This window comes from Xiphophorus maculatus, chromosome 22 (assembly GCF_002775205.1).
Source record: "Xiphophorus maculatus strain JP 163 A chromosome 22, X_maculatus-5.0-male, whole genome shotgun sequence".
In the NCBI taxonomy this organism is placed as follows: Eukaryota; Metazoa; Chordata; class Actinopteri; order Cyprinodontiformes; family Poeciliidae; genus Xiphophorus; species Xiphophorus maculatus.
The window spans coordinates 9,333,241-9,349,215 of record NC_036464.1 but is presented as its reverse complement, the minus strand read 5'-3'; the positions used below and the strand labels follow the sequence as shown (position 1 = coordinate 9,349,215).

Here is a 15,975-nt window from a genome sequence, read left to right as displayed (position 1 = left end):
TGATGAAACCAAAATTTAAGTGTGCCATTAGGACTATTGCTACCTTTAAAGGAAAGATAGAGAAGCTCATAAGCCTGCTACCAGTTTTGGCAGCATCATTTAGTGGGGGAGATTTGCTGCAGGGCAAACTGGCAGCAAATCTACAAAATAGATGGTGTGATGAGGAAAGAACACTAGGTAATACTGAAGCAACATTTGAAGACATCAGCCAGGAAGTTAACACTTGGTCACAAATGGATCTTCTAAATGGAAAATGACCTTAAGCATGCAGCCAAATTAGTTACAGAGTGGCCTGAGAATAAAACAGTGAGTGTCTTGGACTGGCCGCCACAAAGTAAGAATTTCTAGAAATAAAAAAGGTCTGTGGACCTGACACAGTTCCACCTGTTCTGAGAGGGAGGAATGCACCACAATTAGAGAAAACTGTTGTGAGAATCTTGTTGAAGGAAATCCAGATGCAAATGGGTAGACTTAATGTGAGGGAAATAAGATTGTCATTCTATACACTGTATCTAAATGCCTGGAGGGGAGATATTGGCTATAATTTTCCGTCTCTAAATGAGCTTGAGCAGCCTTACTTCTGTATTTTGTTTTGTATCAGCTATACATGTCGCAGTCTCATTTGTTTTACTCAGTCTATTACCCTTCAAAGCAATTTTTGTTGCTTACAAACTAAACTTGGTTGATATGCTCCAAATATCAGACTTTAGAGTACAACTGATTAAAAATTGCCACTTACTATGGAGTGTCCTGCAAAAAGCATGTACCACCTTTCTGATGGTTTTGGTTGTCATCTTGGGCTGAACTTGATCTTGTCATGTACTTGTTGGTGTAACCTGTGAGAAAGTTGGTTAGCGCAATAAAGGACCTTTCCTCTTCACTGTCAGCTGCTTGTTTACCGACACCTAAAACAGAAGTTATGCATGTTGTAGCGAACAAATGTTAAGGGGAAAAGTGTATTGTGAGACATTTTTGTGCATGGGTATAACAATTTTTTTAGAAATAATGAACCCAACTAGTTGAAAACTTTATGCTAATAGCTGATAAAGGGATGTGTTTTTTTTTTAAAGAGAAGCTTTCATGCCGGTACAGAGCTTTAGTCATTGCCTTGCTTCACTCTGAAGTTTTCTGCCTTCTGGCTGTCAATCTGTTGCCTTTGGCGCTCAAACCACCATCTCATCCACATCTTGTATCTGGGATCATTTTTATTAATTCACTAACTTTCAAATATATTAACAAAGTAAATACCTCTACCAGGAATATGTACTTCAACTCTGGTTGTCCCCATTTATGAATGCAAAGAGAAAAACAAAACATGATTTTTGACAAATTTTGTCTTTTATCGATCAATAAGACACTGCAGTAAGCCTTTTTTCCCCCATGAATTGCTCTAACTGGTGATTGACAGATTAAAACTAAATAAAAACCAAAGTTTTAGGAGATTGTCATCTGGTAATGCATTCTAATAAAGAACAAAGTGTTTTTATTAAGATTCAAATGAGCAAATTATAATTTTTCTGCTAGTGAACACTTGTGGAGAGATTAGTCATTAGGAAACTCTAAAATTCATGACTGGATATTCATTTCCTGCTGATAAACTAACTTCTGGTTGTATTTTTCAAAATGCTTCCACCCTTACTAAGAATTTCCTGGTCATGACAAAACCAAAATGACACAATGGGCATTATGAGCTGACACCGGGCTTTGAATTTAAACTTTATTAGTTGTTTCTGTTATAGTTTAGCAAAGCAAACATCAAAGTATGAAGGCATCATCATTTCATTTCATAGAACTGTAATTCATCTGTTCTTTAGCATGGCACCACCAAAAATAATCAGCTAGCGATTAAAAGAAAGTAAAACCATTTTAAAATCAACCCAATAAAACAAGAAATGTTTAACAACAGATAATAGCCATTTTGATGTAATTAAAAATACAAATCATCTGCAAGCAAAACACAAGCATAAAATCATACTTGGCCCACATCCTAAAGTCTGATACCATTATTTTTTGTCTGATATGAAATAAGGCAGATTCCTTCCGTACAATTATAAACAATCTGGAAAGAAGACAAGCAAAAGTGAAGAGGGCTAGTTCTTTTTTATGACAGTGAAATTCAAAGCAATTTTCTGGCATGCACTGGAAAAGGCGAAGAAAACAAGGGGAGAAAAAAAAGAGCTAATCAATTTGTCAAGAGATGGCCGCATCCTGGTTTGTGTGATCTGGGATGTTAACACATGAGTTGCCAGGGAATGGCACATTGCCTTGCAGTTATTGGCTGATTTGACTTGGCGTTGCACCAATGGTGCAATCTAAAAGCCCCATAAATGTAGAACATTAATCTGTATATTGCCAAGTTGGAATTGTAGGAACAAAAAGGTTGATGTTAAGCCTCATCCAGTCAGAAGTGTTAACATGTAGGAGCTGCGGCTGCTGTCCTCTGACAGCTTGACCGAGCTCTCACAGTGGCTTTTTGCAAATAAACACTTGAACCTGGTTCATCTCTTTGCACCCTGCTGGCAAAATGATGGATGACTAACACACAGTGAGGTATGGCTCTTCTTTTCTGGTTGATATGTTCAAGTCCTATAGAAGGTTTTGTACATACATACATTTACATACAGTACATACATACTTCAGGGAAGAATTAAAAGGTGGAAAGCTAATTAAAGTTGGGGATGTGAGCGTCATGTGAAGTTTCTGGTTGTCCTGGGCCAGTGTCAGAGCCCATTCTGACATGGGCCCGTCTGACACCAGTGCGGTTGGCCTTTGCACAGTTTACTGGCTGTCAGATGAGGTTGATTGTTCTCCTCTCAGTAGGTCATTCTTTGTTCTCAGCAGAGTCTGGACAGAAAATTAAAATGGGATATGTAAATACCGACAAATGCCGTGCTCAAGTTTTAATTTTCCTTCCTAAAACGTTAACATTTTAAAAAGTATACTTGATCAAAAAAATTGCACTTTTTTTTGTAACTTATATTGGTGATATAGATGAAAGCTTAAAATTATTTTGTGAATTAGGCCTTGGATTTCATGTTCCCAATGTGCCAAAAATCTGTTTATTTGTTGTTTACTTTGTTGTTAGGTCATGACTCCATTTGCCAGTGTCATTACTTTTTTGTTGCTCTACAAACTTGTTGGCAATTTCATCTTTATTATGTGCGTGATATAAAAACTCTCGTCACACTACTTGAGATACCTGAGAACAGTTATTTCAAAATGAGTCTTCTTGACACACATCCTAGTCTTGCCCCCTTTTTGATGCCACTCAGAATTTTATACTGCAAGGCCACTAAAATGTATACAAAATTAGTGTAAATATCAAACTTCTTACCGTTTGATATTTAACAGCCTAACCTGTTATGATGCTAAAATAAACAGGGGAAAAAGGTCAATCATGCTTTCATACATTTACCTTTTGCCATAAAAATGCTTTGCAAGAATGTTAAATGTTCATTTTCATGATGATATCACAGAGTTAAACACTCAGCTTTCTAAAGTTTGCAATATTTTTTAATTTATTTAAAATGGTCAAATACCAGAATAGGAAAAGATCAGAGTGGCTGCAAAAATGAGGCAAAACTGGCATATGTGTCAAGGGCTAACCCTAATCTTTTTTTGAAATAGCTGATGTCATGTTCATAGTTTTATATTGACTTCTGCAGTAATTCATAGACAGTTTCCACTATACCAAATGATGCATTTTACGATATATTTGGTGTCTGACCTATTAAATGTGAAGATATAAGCATTTTTAGCTGTTTGTTACAAATAGGTAAACGATAGTCAAACATATGTGGAGATATTCCCCCATCCTCTTCCACTGTGGGCCTTTGTTTTGGACTGCATTGGTGTGCCAAATTAAAACATATCAAACCCCAAAATTTAGTCAAAATTCAATCTGGAATTGAGAGGCTGTTCCATTTCTCTATCTTATTAACCTTTAGTGAAGCTGAAATAATCCATTACCTGGACTCAGAAAAGAGGACAGCCTGTTGTGATTCTCCTAAGTTGTACTCTAGCTGATTAAAAAGAACAGTATATGCTGACCAGATTCATAATAAAGCACCCCACCATGTTCATGACGCTTGTTAGACAACAACCTTTTTCTTCCATGACGCTTTGGCTGGCATTGTTAAAGCTTTCCGTTTCTACACCGCCTCGTGTGTCTCTGCCAACTTATTTCATATGCTGCTACTCTGTCCTATTTATTCAACCCCAACAATCTGTTCATAGCAGATACTTGTGTTTCTTTTTTTCCTCTACCTGGAAACTCCTCTTTGCAATACCCAAGTCCCTGTTTCTGGCTTAACAACTCTCCTGAATGGAAAAAAATATATATAATAATTTCCAGCAATAGCAATGTATTTGTGTCAATATACAAATGCTATGCCATTGGACCAAAAGTTTGATAGAAATCTGAGAATAACAGTAGCATAGTACCCTTAACAAACATGATTTATTGGCATGATTACTACCACTGCAGTCACTGCATGTTAAAATAATATACATTTTACAGTTGATTTATTAAACGTCCGATGGTCGGGTTTTCAGGTAATTTATCACACTCAATCTCCAAAGACGTGCCGACACTTGTGTGTCGAGATATCAGGGTTAACACTGCAGACCTGAAATGGGTTGAGTGGAGTTACAAATGCATTTGGCCCTGGAGGAGCACGTACAAATGGCCTGCACTCCCCTACAGAGACGGGGAAGATGGAGACAGACGGGGAGGAAAACTGATGCAGGGGGGATGAACCCTGGCAACAATTTCCTGCACATAGCTCAGGATTCTCTGAATAAACTGAATTTTAATTCAGTGGCTGTGGCCACTAATAGGAACCCTCTTAAAAATAGAGATGTGCATGAGCCCGTGAGAGGTTGTTAATGTTTCCTCCGTGCCCTTACCTTTGGGCTTTGGGTCTTCAGTTTTTATCAAAGAAGGTTCTTCTGAGCTCTCAACAGGTTTTATATCCTCTAAGAGAACAAAAAATGGGGGAAAAGGGTTATAGCAAAGAAAACCTGCAGCATACCTCAACAGCATTTGCTCACCAAAGCTTCAGAATCAACCTGAGCAGATTTATAGTTCTCATGCATCTGTCTAAGGTTCAAGATTAAAGGTAGTGTTCCTCTTTCGCAAAACTATATTTTTTATCACAAAAACGGTTTCAGCATCTTCCACATATACTGAATGCTAATACGTACTGTACTGTCATGTGGTATGAATTAGTAAATAGAAAAGGAAGTTGGAAGAAGAAACCTAGTGGCTGTCTGCAGAAGGCGTTAGATAAGACAAATCAATGATCCCTCTTAGCTTTTTCCACTTTTACCAAACCTTAAATGTATTTTATCTGGATTTTATGTGACAGACCAACAGAAAGTAAGACGTAGTTGTGAAAAGGAAGAAAATTATACATATTATTACAAATAAAGCCTAGAAAATATGGCATCCATTTTAATTGAATGACTTTACTCTGATGCTGGTAAATGAAATCAGGTGAAACCAAGTTAGCTTTAGAAGTCACCTTATTATATGCCATGCCTGTCACTTTCCTAGAAATAGCTATTGGCTGAGCTTTCCTTGTGACTAACCCTAAAGAAAATTAGTTTCTAGCTCATCTGCTTTGCTGTGTTTCTCTTCTAGATGAAGCCACTGAAGGAGTCACTATTCTGCCTTTAAATTTCCACTTTTCTTTAACATAGAAAGTACATTTTGATCTTTTCTTCTGTTTGTTTCTGCTCTGTTTAAAGGTCGTGGCAGGTGGTCATTAGAGAGAGTTTTTCCTTTTCTACTGTCGCCACAGACCTGTTCAGAGGGAATGAATGCTACAAGTCAATGACTCAATGCAATCTGCATGGTTTCTTTCATTAGAAAACTAACAAAGAACTGAAATTGTGTTTGAATTAGTTTATGTGATTGGATTGAAATTTATGTCCACTCTTCTTTGCAAAGTAGTTCAGGGTTGAAGGAACGTGTTTGTGAGTAGTCTTTTTCAAGTCTTGACTCAGACTTAATTGCCATTGTACTAGGGCTTTGATATAATGCTTTTTTTTGCATACTCGCGCTGTTTAATGTCGTTGTCATACTCAATCATTTTCTCATTCCTTCTTACAAAAAGCACCTCACAGCAAATTTAAAGTTATTGGGGATAGTGTATACAGGAAGATGAGTTGAACATGCTATTTAGGGTAGTGTAAATCGGACTAAATACAGATGCAGGCCAAACTTTTCAGATTTGAATTTGTGAATGAGTTTGAACACTGCGTATTCTTTTTCTTTCTCCTCTCCTTTTGTGATGGGCTGATTACACAAAGTGTTTAGTATCACTACTCACCGCCATTGCTGGTGCCAGCGTTGGGTTCAGAGGAATCTGTAATGCAGAGCAGATTTTGATGTAGACATTGCCTTTACTCAGGTATTACCGTTAATCATTGTCTGAAATCATCCTGCTTGCAAGCTGCTGTTCTAATTTATTTTTAGTCCAAGGACTTTACGGCAGCTTCACACTTCTGACCTGATGCTTTCTCTTGTCCCTGAAAATTCACTGCCTTCCTAAAGAGTTATACTTCACAAAAAAGAACAAAACAAACACACATTGGGAGAAAGACTCATGCAAAATTAATTACAGGCTGCCATCCCTGTAAGGCAGCTAGAGACCCTCCTCCCCTTCCCCTACAAACATCCTTTCCCCCTCTTCTCTATCCTACTTGTTACCTTTGTAGTCACAAAACTCCTTTATCGTCGCTCCCTGAGCAAACCTCCGCATTTCCTTCTTTGGAACAACAATCATCCCAACAAAGCACGCCACAAAAATAACCCGCTCTCCCCAGGCAGGCTTGTGATAATGTAAACAAATACATCTGCTTAAACACAATAGAAGAATGTGCAGGATCCAAAGCATGTGATCGTTCTGTATGTCTGCAGTCAAGGTCATTTACCAAGTTGGTAAATAGGAGTTTCCTGGTGATCATTACAGGTTTGGATTTAAATACCATGCCACTTTATAAAAAAAGCACATGTAGGCAACATCAGTCTTTGTTTCTGTGGCTGGTCTGAAGACTTCCATAAAACGAAGAAAAAACACTCTTTTTTTGTATTTAATCTGTTGCAATATTTCAGCATAAACTTTTCCTTTTGTAGACACCAGAGGGACAGAAGTACTGCTGAGAAGCAGGAAGGATGAAGCAACAACCGTCTGAGCCTTTGTATAGCTTTTTGCCTTTTAATCTGAGACATTGAACTGCCCACGAGGCAAAATATCATCCTCAATCAAAAAGTAAAAAGGAATCTTTTCAATGTTTACATGTTTGTTCTTTTAGTTTAGACTATGCATAATTGTTCATGTTTAGTTTTCTTTTTCATTGAGCCCTTTTTCTTCCAGTGGAAGAAAACCACTGACATAAAAACCCAACATATGGAAGAAGGTGCTTTAAACGTTTGGCTCAATTTGTAAAACATAATATTTGACTGACTTATTTATGCCAGCTATTAGACAAAAAGTTTACTAACACAAAGGACAAATACATTTTCGACTATTAAATTGTAAATCTTTTTTGAAAACCATGGATATCGTTTTGTACTTCACAATTATGATTTACAGATAATTAAAACTCTAAATGTGGTGTCAGAAATTTTGAAAATTGCAAAAAGGTTACATATGATGTCACATCAATCGATGGTAATTAACTCAATACATTAAGTTTACTCAGCCTCTAATTGGTCTCTTACTCTGGGTCAGTAGGACACAATCATGGGGCCAACTGTTGATTGCACAGATGTCCAAAAGACAGTTATTGACATGCTTTATAAGAAAGGTAAGACAAGGTGGTTGCTTGGAGTGCTGTATCCAAGCGTATTCGTAAGAAGTTGAAAGAAAAAAAAAAATGTGGGAGTATTATCTTACAAAAATATATTCAAGAATTTCCTACACATGGGCTACAGGACTCTTACCTGGGCTGAGGAGAAAAAGAACTGGGCTCTTGCTCAATTGTCTAATTCTCTCTTTTCACATGAAAGTAAAGTTTACGTCTCATTTGGAAATCAAAGTCTAAGACTCTAGAGGACCAGTATTATGAGCATAGAAATTAACAAAATACAATCTATTATTTACCTTATGTAATATTCTAATTCTCTAACAAACCAATTGGGTTGGGTTTACATCATCTTTAAGCCATAATCATCAAAATTAAAGTAAGGAGGTTTGAAATATTTCTGTCTATCTGTGTAATAGATTTACTTAATGGGTTCCACAAAATATCTCTTATTATATTCCAATAAATAGCTTCATCTTTAAAGAAAATTAGAAGTGGAACGTGTGAAGTTGCTTAATGTAAGAACAATGCCTGCAACACACAAGCAGGCAACTAAAGGAAGGAGCTCACTAAAGCACTCGCTTCATTCCACTCACTTCTAACATCTTGCCTCCAAGGTAATAACAGTACAGTCTTGGTGCTAAGGTAGCATCCTGCTTCTCTAATATCCGACAGTAATCAAAACAGAACAAAAAACAAAAAAAGCTTCACAGTTTCAGCTGATTGGGGCCCCAGCCTCCCACTGCCTGCCTGAAGCTTGGAACATAGTTCTGTCTCACTCTCTAATTTGGCTCCTGTGTGCTGAGAGTGGAGAGGCTATCATTTAGAAAAAGATCTGGGAGTGCTGTGGCAAACACATAAACAAGATGGGGGGAGAAAGAAAAAACTGGTCTCTGTCAAGATTATGGTGAAGGAGAGGCACAGTGCTGAGAGGGCAAGGGAAGATGAGAAAAACAGAACACTGAAGTAAGTTCATCTGTAGGAAGCTGAGGAGACATTACATCAATGTTTCTTAAAAGTTGGACATCCTGTTTCTGCTTCATAGCTGCTGAAACAAGAGTATTTGAACTGATTCCATATATCTGAAGGTGTCACTGTGATATGGAGTTCAAAACTTAGACCGAATAAACATTCTTACCTCTAGTAATGTTAACATTTGGTCATGTTACATCCACAAACTAGTGTATTTCTAGTCAAATCCACTGATTCTGTTCAGACCAACCAGTTAAGCATATGCGTAGCCATGAGGAACCACCTAAATAGTAGGTAATAAATTCACAAATCCCAACCCAGGATTTACACGCAGGTATTTTTTCTGGACACATGGCCGGCGGACCGGAGCTGTTCTGGACTATCCTTATTTATGCTAGAAGTGCTCAGAGAAGCACACATGGAAAATGAGAGATTTCCCCATAAAGCCATTGATGAAAAGGATGACTTGTGTCATTATGAAATACTGTAGTTCTCAACTTCCAAAATGAATCTTTTCCTATAGACTCACTTAGTCTGCTTTGATCAACATGCCTACTGTGACTTGACTGAGAAAACTTCAGCATTAAAGCCACATTTTGTGTGTATGCATCACCATAAAGGACACATGCTGACAGCATATCTGTACAAATATACCCATATGTTCATTAATATAGCTAGTAATTCAAGTAAATGTAGTTTATCTTAGTGAATTATTTTGAAAATACAGTTGCTGTGCTAATACATTTTCCTGTTGGAATGGTATGACATTTGTCGACTGATTCCGTATTTGCTCCAGCGTCCTGCAAAAAATGGGACTTGTAGGTTATAATTTTGATGGATGACGTTGCGGAGGTGCTGTGCACGACGCCACCATGCACAGCCTTGCAGAGGCAATGTAAGCTCTCTGTCCACAATGGGTGTGCATTTTTGCTAGAGTTACAATGACATGTATTTGATCCAAACTTATCCATGTGATAAGATGGAGGATACTTGATAATCTGACACGTCAAGGCTGTTAGGGACATTCAAAAACACTTGGGAAGCAAAAGGTGGTTCAGATTTGTTCACCCAGAGGGGCTGAATGAAATGGCATGCCACACGTTTCAGATTTCTATTTCAAAAAATATTAAAAACAATGTGTCCTATTCCTTCCACTTCACAATCATGCACTACTTTCTGTTGGTCTAACACGTAACTTCCAAAAGTTACGTAAGTACCAAACTGCAGTCCTTGAAGTCTAGTGTCTTGCAACGTCTGGATGCATCTCTGCATTAAGAGACCTGAATCAACTAAGTGGGTCATTAGCAGGACTTCATGCTTTAGAGGTAATTCAGCCATTTGATTAAGATATGTTGGACACATCGATTCTTGAGGACGGGAGCTGGACACACCTGGTCAAACACATAAAATCCCGATAGAGCACATTGGAGTTTATACCAATAAAACAGAAAGATTCAGAGATATGGTATTAAGATTTATTAAATCCACTGTACATAGGTCACTGAGTTGAAAATAAAAACTCTAGAAGGATTGTGAAACCTTTACTATCTTTAGCACTTCATATCAGTTCCAGCCTTCAGGAGGAGAGGAAATGTGCATGTGCTCACATTTCCACACAGAAGAAGGGGACAGGAAGGAAGAGAGTTGGGCATAAGTCACCCTCATCTGCAGACAAGCAGAAAATTACATCGCCCTAACCTCCATTCATTTATTAGACAAGGGGTAGTTAGCGTTTTGTTGGTCAGCGTTAGTATTCTGCACAACAACAATGAGTTACAGTAGAAAATCTCTTTAAATCTAGCATAAATAGACAGAGGCAAGTAAAAGTTTTGTATGAAAAACAGATATTTGAATAGTGGCCACCTTTGTTTGACAATATCCCTGTTTATGTCTCATCATAATCAAATCTCATCTGTCACACCATCGTTAGCGGATTGGAAGCCGACTTTGCTTAATGTTCCAGATGGGACCCTTTGGGCAGAAGAGGATGTTCTCTTTGTCCTACAGCCACAGGGCACCTCAGTGACATTTATTCAACTATCCTTCTTTAACAGTAAAAGAATAGAGTTGGAAAAAAAATCAATGGAGGTGTGGGGGCATCTGTACCCTGCAGAGTCAGTTCCCCAGGAGAATTTTTTTCCCTTCATCTGATCCCGGAGTCATGGTTTTGACATGCTGTGCAAACCAGTCTGGAAGATTTGATCTCCAGAAGATCACACAGGTGTCCAGCTGTTCGCAGTCAAACAATGAACATGACCTATCACAGTCTCAGCTCGGGAAGAAATTACAAACCATTCATTGCTTACTTCTTACACTGAGCAATGGATTTCATCTGGTAGGTCCATTTACAGATTAAATCTCCTTCAGTGAATACAAACTATTTCTATCTCACCAGCGTAAGCTCTGTTTTGTGGGTTTTATTAGGCACCTGGAGGGCATTATGAGAAATAAAGAAAGAAACTATCAAGGCTGGTAGCACTATCTGTCGAAGCTTTAATTCCACAAAATGAAGATCATTTTTTCAGAAGGCAGGATTGCTACAAATTCAGTTGTCTGAGCTTCTGTAAACTGAATAATGTTTTACCAACTGACAGTAAATACTAAACAAAATTTCACTGCTTCATATTATCATTTGGATTGGACTGGTTTTGAATATACTTTATTATGGAATGAATGAATATACTTTATTGCTATGGACTGGCGACCTGGAGATAGGCACCGGCACCCCTCGCAACCTCTGTGAGATAAGCATATATCATAATGGATGGATGGATGAATATACTTTTATAACCTAAACAGGGAAAATTCACAGTTCAGTGCATAACAAAAACCAAACAATCTGAATCTTACTTCGTTGCATTCCCAGTGCATTGGATTAAATTTATTGTACCAAACTATTCAGTTTGATAAACCAGTTTTTCATTATGCTAAATACTGAACTCCTTCATGTTTTCATAGTTTTCATAACAGTTTTAGTAGTTTTAAAACTGTTACTAAAGTACAGCTGCAAAAGTTCACTTGCATTTTTTGCAAACACTGCTCAAACATTAAGTATAGAACCAGTAAACACCATTGAATATAAATAAGATAGAGGATTGAAAGATGTGTGATACGTTTTTATAATTATGTCACACATATTCTGACCTGTTGAATACTAAAATTCAATTCCACAGTTTTGCTAATTTATTTAAGACTGTACAAATCTAGTAAACAAACTGAATGAAATGAGAGTAAGAATAATTTCAGCACGTAAATCGGGTGGTCTTTAGAGCCTCTGGTCTGCTCTGTATTGAACCATGTGTATTAAAGAAGTATCAAAGCATCTCTCATTGAACTTTACATGGACTAACAGCTTTGGGCCTGGCAAGCCTACTACAAAAATAATCAAAGACATCCCCACTGAAGCAAAACAGCAGACCTCAACAAGTGCCCAACCAAAAGAACTAATGAGCTGGTAAATGTGGAAAGCAGCCTATTTTCATATGTTAATGTTAAATTTGTAGTGCAGGCTTGTGGAAAGAGCTTAACTAGATGAGCTGATTCTCCCAAAACAGGATGGGACAGGGGGGGGGGGGGAATAGGATATTTGTGAGAAAGGGAGGTGTGTCAGTATTGAATAGCTGGAGTTTTCTCTTCTTTGAGGTAGAACACTGTCTGACAATCTAAGCCAATTAAAGAGCACTGAGCTGTGACCTGCGGGCCGTGGAGATGAAAACAAGCCTGTTCAGTAAACACTGTGACTGCCCCCTCCCCACTGTTATCCTCCTGAAAAAGCCAAGAGTCTTCATTAATATTCCGGCTTTCTTCTCCTTAAGAAAAGGCCAAGGGGTTGTAGACACTAAGTTGCATTGTGCACCCCTGTGGGTTTGGGTAACCTTGCAGTGGTGGTGGTTGTGGTGGGGTGGCTCCAAGTTAGGTCAGGGTCCTCTAAACACGCTGAAAAGACCCAAGCTTATTACACAACCCTGAGCCATGCTTGACACGATGAGAAAACAAAAAGCACTTTGAATAAGGAAAAAGAGAACAGGACACCATCTGCTTTGGGGTTAAGCTCCCACTCAGAGGAAAGCAAAGATGATTAGAGGGCAGCAAGCGATGGAAGGAAGGAAAATATGCTGCAGCTGACAATAAATGCAAAAGAAAATTAGAAGAAAATTACCAATGGCATGACTTCAATAACACACTGACTGCCCTGTGTAAAAAAACAAAACAAAACTATAAAAATGCTCTAGTTGGCAGTGTCTGTCAATTCCTGTTTTTAAAATTTTTTTTATCTTTATTATTCCCTACTTCATCCGAAGTAGCGTGAGACAGCCACCACGGTGTGTAAGGAGACAACTGAAGAGATTAAAACAGGAGTCGGAGCACCGAGATACCAGGAGATGAAAGGAATAAGAGCTGATTAAGTGAAGGAGTGAACGAAGAAGACAACACAAAAATAGACATGGAAGGGAATAATGCAAAAGAGGCCTCCATGTGTGTGACCTACATACCTGCTAAACCTGCTGTCAGTGGTGGCCTGCTCCGCTCTCATCACTCACTGAAATATTTTACATAATCTTTAGACTCCCCCCACGCTGCTAGAGGGTCCGCTGCAGGCAGCTGCCCGCTGCTGTTTTCAATACCTTTTGTGGTTTCTTACAAGAAGGCAGAGACTGTCTTGCTGGGGAGCAGTGAATGTGGCACTACACGACGTGGCTAACCACGGGGATAGATTAAAATGGGACGCACCACTGCTGGGGGACCATGACGAGCAGCATGTTTTCTGCTTTTAGGTGTTGTGTCTATTTTGTTTTGTAAAGACACGCCAAGGTGTCTACATTAGTTCACAGACTGGACTGGTCAATATAATCAAAAAGCAAGTCTACACTGTAGAGAAAACAAAAACCCAGGAAAAGCATCTGTCTGTCAGTGAAAGGTCAGCGAGAGAACGGGCTGACCGATCGACCCAACTATAGCACTGAGTGAATATGTCTCTAGTGGAGTTTGAAAGTGAGCTTTCTTTGGATAATTAAGACATCTCATGGAAATTATTTTAAAGCAGTTTCTAAATCTGTTTTTAACAATATGAATTTGATGACTAACCCTAACTTTCCAATATATATAATATACCACACAGAACACCATACGCTCTTGACACAAACTTTTTGCAGACTAGTTTATATGTAAAAACAAACTACTTCTCTCCTTTTACATTTTTTCCCATCTGTAACACGAGATATGTCCTGCACAATTCACCTGAGCCTACAAAAAAGTGGAAAATACATTTAAAAACGGCAAAAACCAGGCTACATAAACTAATACTTTGTTGAAGCGAATATAAGTCAGCTCAACCTAAATCAAAAGTTTGCAGCGAGGTTACAAGTGATCTTTTTTTTTTTTTACAGAATATCGTTGAACACAAGGATAAAACAAATCAACATATGGCATAATGGATGCAGTTATTAATAACTGGAGATAAAAATATTTATATTTCTGAAAGAAACTGTAGTTCATTACCAAAACTAATTAGTTTCATTGCTAAAACAGTTGCTGTTGCTAGATACAACTTTTCTCAGTGAAATGTCAATGTTGTTGAGATGGATATTATAAATTTCAATACTTCCAGGAGCTAAACAGAGTTATCACTATAGGTAGAAAGACATTATCACTGATTGACTATTGCATATTACATGTTTCCCTCATATTATGCAACTCTAATATTAATGCCTTGAGGTGGCTTTTATTATAAAGTATATAAATAAATAGAAATAAAATCAGTAGAAAGATGAAGACGGATTTTATTTTCTGCATCTCAATGAATCCAAGCAAATACAAATTTCACCAAGTGAATTTCTTCACTGTAGGAAAATAAACATTTTTGATTTCCTGAGCTAGAATTCAGAGCTAATATGATAGATAGAACATGTAAATTATTTATTTTCTCACTAACTGATTGAGACTTTTGTAACAGTGTTCATATGTTACCAGGTCAAGATTCTTAGTAAAACACTAAAATAATCAAAAGATGTTTCAGGAAAATGCTCCTTTTAGAGTGTGAGGACTTAAGAAGCAAGGTATTTGCAAGTAAGCATGGGTTAAAGTTAGTTTAAGTGGCTTATATGACCAAATCATCCCAATAGCTAGAACTGATCATAGACCTGAGCATCACATCTTGCACAGCAGATAAGATCCCAGAGGCTGTGGAAAAAGGCTTCAGAAACAGCATCTCACAGCAGGTATACATAGAACTCTGTAACGTTATGACAGTGATGCTTAAGCGCAACTTAAAGGCCATTAAGGCTCCTTTATCTGCCACAGTGAAGCAGTAAACCTTCCAGTCGACATAAGCTAACAATATCTGTTTAAATATTAGCTTCATGGCAATAGCCAGCCCAATGTTAGTATCGAGTTTGAAATGTTAGTATTATGACAACCCTAGTTTACACACTAACTTACCACACTACATTGTGGACATTTAGAGGAAACTGGGAAAATACAATAAATTGTTGTGTATCTGAATATCGTAATTCAAGAGGCTAATGATTAAAAAAAATCCAGCCTCCCATGTCTGGGTCTCATAGAAGTGTTGTATCTCAACTTTAGCTCTAGTGGCTCAAGCATTAAATCGTCCTCAGGCAAGCCAAACAGACATCACGCATCACTCGAATAAATGTTTTATTCATTTGGGTTTGGTTTATTAGGATGTCCGTGTACCTTGTTAAAATCTATCCTGGTGTAGTAACTTCTCTGGTCAGAAATTTGAATCCTTTTTGGGATATATTTCTGGTACCAAGGTAATGTTTAGGCCTGAAGTTTATATTACAACCCATAAAATAACCAAAAATAAATGGATCGCTCTAATAAGGATATCTGTACAGGCGTGTATCTGTGTAAGATATTCCAGACCTTTCAAAAGCCCATTTGTTACTAGCTGACAAATTCTGCCTGTGCATAGAATTGATTCATTTGTAAATCAAACAGTGGGTAGAGACAGTGGAAGAGAGCTGATCAAAAGAGGAGCTTCAAAGCAAAACAGAAAACTGTGTCCCTTGTAGCCTGTTAGATGCAGCCCCATCTCTTTGAAGCCAGATTCTGGGCCATAGGTGACCGGCGTAATGGACGGCAAATGCATTGTTGGTCTAGTCTTAGCAGTAAAGACTACCAGAGTCCAGTGTTTCTCATCAAAAGAGCCACATTACAAGATGGGGA

At 37.9% G+C, this 15,975-nt stretch overlaps 1 protein-coding gene across 1 annotated transcript in view; it reads right to left on the bottom strand.

Annotated features, from left to right (window-relative positions):
• Positions 1–1,684: 1,684 nt before the first annotated feature.
• Positions 1,685–15,975, bottom strand: part of LOC102229387 (glutamic acid-rich protein) — a 164,989-nt gene continuing 150,698 nt past the window's right edge. The window contains exons 11-13 of the mRNA XM_023327446.1: positions 6,336–6,371; positions 4,909–4,977; positions 1,685–2,844 (exon numbers count right to left, since the gene is read on the bottom strand). Coding sequence (XP_023183214.1) covers positions 2,822–2,844; positions 4,909–4,977; positions 6,336–6,371 — 128 coding nt within the window. The 3' untranslated portion in view covers positions 1,685–2,821. The remainder of the gene's footprint in view (positions 2,845–4,908; positions 4,978–6,335; positions 6,372–15,975) is intronic.